The sequence below is a fragment of the Populus euphratica genome, unplaced genomic scaffold, assembly GCF_000495115.2.
Source record: "Populus euphratica unplaced genomic scaffold, PopEup_1.0 scaffold1138.1, whole genome shotgun sequence".
In the NCBI taxonomy this organism is placed as follows: domain Eukaryota; kingdom Viridiplantae; phylum Streptophyta; class Magnoliopsida; order Malpighiales; family Salicaceae; genus Populus; species Populus euphratica.
The window spans coordinates 25,963-35,898 of record NW_011500990.1 but is presented as its reverse complement, the minus strand read 5'-3'; the positions used below and the strand labels follow the sequence as shown (position 1 = coordinate 35,898).

Here is a 9,936-nt window from a genome sequence, read left to right as displayed (position 1 = left end):
ATATATATTCTCAATGAAATCCAATTAATTTTCATCACTTTCATTTATTTTATCTTATCTTGAGTGACAAGACAGAAAGATAATAATAAAAAATATAACAAAAAAAATAATAAAGTTTAAGAAAAAAATAATAAAAGAAATCAAGTTGATTTTGGAAAATTGTAAAAAAAAGAAAAAAAGAAAAAAAAGTTTCTAGATCTATTATGAACTAAAATAAAAATTTGCAATATTTAATTTTCCTATTATGAGAGGAGACCACATATATAAAAACCCCATACAAAAGAGATAAGAGCTCCCTAGATACTGCACCACAAATAAATGAATAAATAAAGAAACAAGAGAAAAGGATAGGAAAAAAACTGGAAAAAGAGAACTGATCGAAAAAAAGTAAAGAAAAGAAAGAAAAAACCTAGTCTTCAGCGTCCTCTGTAACAATTGATTTCAAACATTAACACATTGATTTATTTGTGTTTGAATAATTTATAGTATAATTGTTGACTTTTGATTGTGTAGACGCGTATTTACCCATATGCTAATGACTTTTTCAATGCATATTTGTATGTGTATGGTTGATCTTTTGGACAGATTATTTATTATTTATTATTTATTTGTGATTGATTTTTTTAAGATATGCGTTTCGCAGGGTGTTCCATTTCATTGTATTTATTTTTGTTTTAAAAATATTTTTAAAAAATTAAAAAAATTATTATTTTATTTTATTTTAAATTAATATATTTTTAATATTTTAAAATTATTTAGATGTATTAATATTAAAAATAATTTTTTAAAAATAAAAAATATTATTTTAATATATTTTAAAATAAAAATATTTTAAAAAATAACTATAACCACGTCCTTAACCATACTATCAATTATATTTAAAACTATTTTAAAATAAAATTAAATCATTATTAACTAGAAGGTTATTTTTTTTATTATATATATATATAGTCCATGAGATGTTATGTGATATATGATGTAATTAAAATATTTTTTTAATCCAATACTAAATAAAAGTTTTAAGTTAATTTGTACATTAAACAAAATTAATTTTTTCATCATAAAAAAGTATTTATATTCGAATAAATTTAATAAATCCCAGTCAACTATCTACAAATGTGTTATATTATAAATACAAGTCAACAAGGAAACCTACTAGTAAGAAATATATTTCGACACTCAAAACTGTATAAACAAACCAAGAGAGATTAAATATCCTTATATGTTTTCTGGTAAAAAAAAAAAAAAGAGGATTTGGATTCCTTTGTTTGAGTTTTATTTAGATACATCGACTCGACATGAAGCCGCAAACTCAAGTTAACAACAAGAGAACTGTTTTGTGTTTCCTTCTTTCTTGAATAGAAAATCTCTTCTTGATATTTGAAAACCAGAGAACGATAGATATACAAGTATTAAAAGGGCACACTACTGTCGTGTAACTACTAATAAACTACATTACCTTGCTTTTGCTTCACAGATAAAATTTTAGCTTCCCAAAGGGTTTATAACAGTAAGAAAACCCTTCTCCTGTTTATTTTGTCGAGAAAATCGAGGCTTTTTGTTTCAAAAGGGATATACTATAAAAGATTATACCTTTTTTGGAGTGTCATAATCTTGCTGTCGTCAAATTATTCTCCAAGAATTTTTACTTGTTCTTCTTTCGCTGTGTTGTTTCCTGCCAGATATGCCTGAAAAAGGAGAGAGCCAGTCATGGATTTTTCACCGTTCAAATTTTGTGCTCCAATGGCGTCTTCATGTACTAGCAGCTATTGTTTTCCTTGGCATGGTGGTTATTGGGAGCATAGATGGGGGCACCATTAGAAGCATTGTCGAATCAAGAAGGTCCACGAAGCAATATTTGACCATGAAACCTCACACACGACACCATCTCACAAATCTAACCCAGCAACAAGAAACCCTCCGAAATTTCTCTGCAATCACAAAAAACGGCAAAACCAATACCCCATTAGCCCAAGAGAGCAACGACAAGAAACCTCCCACACAACACCCACTCACAAATCTAACCCAGCGACAAGAAACCCTTCAAAATTTCTCTACAGTCGCAAAAAATGGCACCACCAGTAACCCATTAGCCCAAGAGAACAACGACATTGATACCAGGGTCCCTCCTAGTTCTAACATAGTACTAAACAACGACGAGAATGTTTCTTTTGCTCAGAATTATTCAGATGGAGTTTTGGAGAATTTAGCCTCAGGAAGGAATGGATCAGATGGTAGTGTGAAGTGGGTGTCGACTGCATTGGAGCCAAACGTGACGGAAAACCTTCTTTCAAGGTGGCTAGCTCCTGAAGGGGAGCCTTGTAGAGGGTCACGTACGATGGAGATTGTGATTCCTGGACTGGATGGTAAAGATTTGATTGAGTTGACGGCTGGTGATAGTCATGAATTTGGTTTTCAAGCTCTGGATGAGTCCAAGAATCTTGTTTGTTTAGGTGGAGATTATTTTGAGACCGATCTTTCAGGGGAGGCATGGAAATCAAGGCCTTTAGTCAGGGATTTTGGAAATGGGTCTTACTCTATTTTGCTTCAAGTTCATCCTGATTTTTCTGGTGATTATAATCTTACTCTTATTTTGCTCTTTAGGCATTTTCAAGGTCTTAAATATTATCCACAGAGAGTTGCTTTTGATAAACAATTGCGCAAGTTTCGAATCAAGTTTGTTAAGGGTGGTGCTCAGTTGCCAAAGATTGAAACTTGTGAAAAATCTGATTTCAATAGAGATCTTTGGCTAGGAAGGTGGACTAGGCAGGCTAAAAATGATGGTTGCCAAATCAGTAATGATGGCCGGTACCGCTGTCTGGCGCCAGATTTTCCATGCCAAAGTCCTTGGTGTAGTGGTTCTTTAGGGTTGTTAGAGAGTAATGGCTGGGTGTATTCAAGCCACTGTTCATTTAGGCTTTTCTCAGCTGATTCTGCTTGGAATTGCTTGAAGAATCGCTGGATTTTCTTTTGGGGTGATTCAAATCATGTTGATACTATAAGAAACATGCTCAATTTTGTGTTGGATTTGCCTCAAATACCATCAGTTCCTAGACGGTTTGATATGAACTTTTCAAACCCGAAAGATGCATCTCAAAGTGTTAGAATTACTAGCATTTTCAATGGTCATTGGAATGAGACAATGAATTATGAAGGATTTAATTCCTTGATGGATGAAGGATTTAGGCATCTGTTGAAGAAGTACTTCTCAGAGGAGACAGTGCCAGACACTATAATCATGAATTCAGGTTTACATGATGGCGTGCATTGGCATAGTTTTAGAGCATATTCAGAGGGAGCAGGGTATGCTGCATCATTCTGGAAAGAAGTCATGGATTCGGTGAAGCAGAGAGGGTTGGCAGTTCCACAGGTCTTTTACCGGACAACAATAGCCACTGGTGGGTATGCAAGATCACTAGCATTTAATCCGAACAAGATGGAGGTATTTAATTGGGTTGCATTAGATAAATTCAGGCGAGCTGGGTTGGTTTCTGGTGTGATAGATAATTTTGATATGACTTTTCCATGGCATTTTGACAATCGGTGCAGTGATGGGGTACATTATGGTAGAGCTCCAGCTAAGATGAAGTGGAGAGACGGTGAAATCGGCCACCAGTATTTTGTGGACCTCATGCTGGCTCATGTGCTGCTTAATGCTCTGTGTTCAAGCTAGCAAAGTGAAGGACGCGGTTGATTTATTCTCTTGGCTGTCTATCAACAACGAGGAGCACCTGTTGCCAGCTTTGCGGAACTAGCACATGTTGGTTCACACTGCTCTTTCTTGGTTAGGATTGGCATTCTTTATTTGTTTGTAGATGACGTATACAATGAGAGGTCATAAAATTTTCGAAAGACAATAACTACATTATCTATTATCTTGTTCTATTGTAATTATTACATCGATTTGGTCGGAATTCGTTGTTCATTTATGAAGTTCAATCACATTCCATTGATGTAATATTAAGAACAAATCAATTAAAAAACTTAATTTTTATTCAAGAATAAAATAAAAAAACAAATTAATTAACACATAAAAAAAAAACACCACCTAACCTAAGTAAGCTCATCAAACCCTACAATATGAATCATATAGATGAAATAATTCAATACAAGAAAAAAAAATATAGTTCAATTCTGAAACCAAACCAATTCTTAATAAGAAAAATTAAAAACAACTAAACCTAAAAAACTCAAGTTAACCTATCAAACTTATAATTCGAGTAATAAAATTAGGATAACCCTATATAAAAGAAATCAAGAAAAATCATAAAGTTTAATTAAAAAAACAGTATCAAAGGATGAAATTGAAAAAAAAAAAAACAGCATAAAAACAAATAAATCCTAAAAAAAAAATGATGTCAACCTCAGTTAACTTTTCAAATTTATAACTTGAGACTTGAAAATAGGATCATCCAATCGGGAAAAACAACAAAGCTAAGTTCCCGACCAATTTAATATTAAAAGAAGAAAAAAGTTAATTTTACAAAATGACCCAAAATAGAAAATAACAAAAAATAAGACCAATTTTGCATTTAAAAAAAATTAATAGGACAACTTATAAATTTGCATTGAATGATAAAATTGAAAAAAATCAATTTTATTAAAAGAAAAAAATAGTAATAAAAAGAACAAGGACTAATTTTTTTTTAAAAAAAAGAGAGGACAACTTAAAATTTTAGATTGAATGATGAAATTGAATATTTTTTAATAAAAGGCCCTATAACAAAAATTAACAATCAAAATAATAAAGACTAAAATTAAAATGATTATAAAATAAGAGAACAACTTTGAATTTTATAAGGAGAAGCGTGTATTCTAAGAGGAGAGAGAGAAAGATAAGAATGAAAGGGTTGTTGATGACAAACCTCCACGATTCAAAGGCCACGCATCACCTTAGGTGGAAGATCATGTAGCGAGGCTTCCATAACCACCATGAAAGAGGGTTTTTGGTTGCTAGAGCATTGTAGCATCCTTTACCTACATGCACTAGTTATTCTTAACTTGTTCATTAACTTTAGCCCCGTATATTTGTTTTAGTACCAAATTTTGTTCCTGAAGACCTAATTGCTCTAAAACCATAAAATTTAGTTTTATTTTAGTAAACCAAGCACTGAAAATTTTCCTCGATATTGTGAGATCTCCATATCTCAACAACACAAACAAACCGTTAAGTCAATTTTCAAAAAAACTTTAACAAACCGTTAAGTCAATTTTCAAAAAAAAAAAAATTTTAAAAGAATCAAATTAAAAAAAAGTTGAGCAATTGGAAAAAACATATATACCTTCCCCCCGCCCATGTAACTTGGTCCCTAATAGGAGGAAATTAAAAGGGCTTAATGTTTGTTGAAGCCTCAAATCAAGTCTTCAAAGCTATAATTAGTCTAAACTTAAAAAATTGAATTCTATTTTTTCAAATTGAGCATAAATTGAGAAACAAAATATTTTTTTGACACCTTGCAATCATTATACGCAGATATACAAAATAATTCACAAAGCCCAAATCCAAATTATTGCAATGTCAAAGTACCAAATCAAAAAAATAATTAAAGTACAAAAATATAAAACACCAAAGATTAAAAAAAGAAGAAGAAGAAGAAAACACCATATATTATTGTTGTAATCCACAATGATCTCTCTTTTAGGTTACAATAACTTCTCTCTTGGGTTACGGTAACTTCAAGAAGAGATTTAGTTCTTTTAAAATTTTAATATGCATGTAGTGTATTATATTTTAAGTGAATTTCAATACATTTAATAGTTTTCTGCAAGTGACTTGTACATGCAATATATTTATTTGATTAAGCAATTATTTTATGCTTCAGATGTCGCTTTATAAGAATTAAGTATTTAGGTAATGAAGGCCAAATGCTTGTTTATTTACAAATTCTTAACTATGTTTTTCATTCCGGTTGTTAAACATTGTTTCATTGATTTCTCAAACATTACAAAAATAAATACTGATACGGCTAAAAGATTGATGTCTTTTTCCAAGTGTAGCAGTGTCAAAGTAATAAACAACTCGGCAAGACTAGAGTTAAATCGTAAGGGGGTTAACTATATGAATTATAAATAATGATGATGATGATGACGACGACGAGGAGGAGGAGGAGAAGGAGGAGGAGGAGTTAAAGAAGACTTTGAGATATAAGATTAATGTGAAGATCAAACGATGATAAAAATAGTTGTTAAGGTTAGAGGATCTACTACTGGGATTTTAAATAAGTGTAATATAAACTCTTTTTATTATTCACCTAGAAAACACATACAAAGAAGGTTTCAATTGGATGATTTGTTATTAATAACTCATTATAAATTATTAACATGATCATATTAATTATTTTATTTAAGTAACATCAAACTTTTAAATGTTATCAGGAATTTATAATGTTAACTTATGTTAACAAAAAAATCAAGTTCATTTTATAATACAAGTGTACGTGATACCATACGGTTGGCTATGAAAGTGCCAAGTATTTGTTCTACCAAGTGTTATACAACACAAATTTTAATTAACCATTTAACAAGTAAGGTATTAAGAATTAATAAGATAAAAATGATAAGACATGTTAATATCAAATTGTTTAGGATATAATCATTAAAGTTCATATTGAGTTTATATTATACTTATTCTAACACCATTAGTGAAATGTTTTCACATTGATATAATAAACTTAGCTAAACATAATGAAGAAGAGAAATATAAATAAACAAGAGTAGAACATGATTATATAAGTATAGTAAACAAAATGAAAGGCATAAACAAGAGATTAATTAAAGTAAAACTTAAGCATTACAAAAATATAAAGAAAAAGAACAAGAACAAAATCTTAATCTAAAAATCAAGATGCATAAATGCATGGAAAATGCCTCTTTTTATAGGCCAAAATTCAAAACTATTAACTTGATGATTAATTGTTGAGTGGGTGGCCACCTTTTGACTTGGTAATAATCCTTATCTTCTTATATGCAGAAAACATCATTGCTGACATCATAATTTAAAGAGATAGTATCATGAAAGTTTTGAAAAATTATCTTAACTTTCCAACAAAACTAGAATGAGGTCATTTCGACTTCTAGAACTCGAGATATGGGCTGAATACTGAAAACGATCCTTTTAAATCTTGGACTTTTCATGAAAGTTTTAGGCCTATGTCTTAGCTTTTTATCTATATAAACCAAACCTAAATCTAAGTTGTATAGCTCCAATTATGATCCAACAATCGAATAGTGTTCTAATTTGAATTCAACTAGCATCTCTTTGCTAATCTTAACCCTCTCTTGGTCTTTTTAATTTCAGTAGTTAAACTTATCAATTAATCCTTTGATTTATGTGATAGGCCTGCATTTAAAATGTACATTTATCATAAATTAAAGGTATCTTATATTATCAAATGCAAAATACTTTTTCTAGTTAAAAAATTATTGATACTTCATGTGCAAAATGATGATATAAAACTTTGATAAAAATATATTTTTAAGTACTAATCAAATACATATTTCATTCCTAACTCTTTTGTATGTTTTTATTAATAAAAGTAGCTCTCAAAGACATAATGTAAGGATTTTATATGTTTTTATTCATGCTTATTCATTATATTAAAAGAATGTACATTGGTTTTAACATGTTACCATGAAGTTCTGATGTATGTTAAGGTTTTAACTTTTAAGAGGTTAACATATTAAGTGATTAAGTATGTTTTTTTATGAAGTGTATATATCTTGTAGTCAATTTTACATGCGATATAGACATTGTTCGAATTAAAACATATTTATTATTAGTAAAGAGATAAAGAATTTATTTGTCTTTAATATTCATTTGTGTTTGATTAATTAATATAGAATAAATATAATATTCTTGTGAAGAAAAATGTTTTTTTTTTGAAATTATAAAGTTGTTAAAATTATAAGATTCTTATTGCATCAAAACATTGTTCCTAAATGTTCCTTGTCAATGCTCTATTAAGACTATACATTAATTAGAGAAGTTGAGACTAATACATATTATGTTATTTCTTTAACAAAAGGCAACAATTGTTCTTATAAGCTAAGATATAAAGGATATTTATAACCAGTATGTAGGTACTTGTCACATGACATATACATTGAATTGGCTTGCATGAAAATTCTACTTGGAGAGATTATATGTGTCCATAAAGAGGCTCATTTGATAATCGTGTAAGTGATTATTAGACTCGAGATCACTAGGTTATTTTATATAGAGAATGTTATGCTTTGATCATGACTACACATTGTTATAATCAAGGGTAACAAACATGTATCTATTGGATATAATATGAACTACATAAAGGTATTTGAGTTATCAAGAGAGGATTTATCACTTTAAATGAATTAGATATAATGTTCCATATGTTTCTCAAATAGTATTGATTGTGATGTCCTTGCACAAGGTGGAATGAGTTTTGAAAAGAGTCTCAAATCTTATCCAAATGATCAATGACCATGATATTGAGAACAAAAATGATTTGATAGAGATGATTAGTACTTAAAAGTGCATTTTTATCATGGTTTTATATCATCATTTTGCACTTGAAGTATCAATAACTCCTTAACTAAAACATGTTTTATAATAATATATCTAATAACCTAAGATACCTTTAATTTGTGGTAAATATTCATTTTAAATACAGACCTATCACATAAATAAAAGGATTGATTGATGACTTTAAGAACTTAAATTGCAAGGATAAAGAGATGGCCAAACTTAGAAAAGAGATGTCGGTGCAATCCAAACCGGAACACTGTTCGGTAAATGGGTCATATCTGGAGCTATATATCTCAGATTTAGGTCCAATTTATATGGATGGAAAGGTAAGACATAGGCCTACAACTTTCATATGGAGCCCAAGATCTAAAAAGGCCATTATCAAGTCCAAATTGTAGCAACAACAAAGAAGCCCGAATCTGTCTTCCAGCCCGAGCACTGTTCGGTATTTTGGCCATATCTGGAGTTCTAGAAGTCCAAATGAGCTGAATTTTTTACACAAGAAAGCTGAGACAATTGCCTACAACTTTCATGTTTGCAACTGGCTCCAATTTTGACGTTATCAATGACGTTTTGGGCAGACAAGAGAAGATAAAGATTGTCACCAAGTCAAAAGTTGGCCACCCACTTATCAATTAGTCATCAAATCAATAGTTCCCATTTTTGGCCTATAAAAGGAGGCATTTGCCATGCATTTAGGCATCTTGGTGTTCAGATCAAGATCATGCTCTTCCTTTCTCTCTTTGTATTTTTTATGCTTTGTTTTCATTAATATTAAGTTTATGCCTTTCATTTCCTTTCCTTTACTTAGTTAACTTTTATGTTCTTATTTTGTTTATCTATTTTGCTTTCTTTCATTATGTCTAGCTAAGTTAATTATGTCAAGGTGAAAAGGTTACACTAATGGTGTAAGAATAAGTATAATGTAAACTTAATATGGACTTTAATGTTTGATACTAACATGTTTTATATTTGTTATCTTGTTCACTCTTTAATACTTTGCTTGTTAAATAACTAATCTTGATTTATGTTGTATAACACTTGGTACAACAAATGCTTGGCACTTTCATAGCCCATAATGTATGGTATAACCGACACCTGAGCTATGAAAGGAACTTGATTTATTGTTAACATAAGTTATAATCATGAATGCTTGACGAGATTTACAAGTATTAGCATTAATTGAATAAGATGACTAATGTAATCATGTTAACAATATATAATCTGATTGGAACCTCCTTTGTGTGTGGTTTCCAATTCAATAATAAGAGTTTATACTATACTTGTTTGATATACCATTAGTGGAACCTCTAACCTTGACATTTGTTATTATCATTGTTTAATCGTTACATTAATATTCCATCTCAAAGTTCTCATCTTCTTCTTCTTCTTCTCCTTCTTTTTCTTTATTATTATTATTATTATTATTATTA

The 9,936-nt window shown here is 30.0% G+C and overlaps 1 protein-coding gene across 2 annotated transcripts; it reads left to right on the top strand.

Annotated features, from left to right (window-relative positions):
* Positions 1–1,150: 1,150 nt before the first annotated feature.
* On the top strand, positions 1,151–3,942 carry LOC105116975 (uncharacterized). 2 transcript variants are annotated; one of them, XM_011014499.1, is made up of 2 exons: positions 1,151–1,510; positions 1,683–3,942. In XM_011014499.1, the coding sequence occupies exon 2, from the start codon at positions 1,685–1,687 to the stop codon at positions 3,671–3,673; it is 1,989 nt and encodes a 662-aa protein (XP_011012801.1). In that variant the 5' UTR covers positions 1,151–1,510; positions 1,683–1,684; the 3' UTR covers positions 3,674–3,942. The 2 variants fall into 2 exon arrangements, with proteins under 2 accessions (XP_011012801.1, XP_011012800.1); XM_011014498.1 differs by having other exon boundaries at positions 1,680–3,942.
* The last annotated feature ends 5,994 nt before the right edge of the window (positions 3,943–9,936 follow it).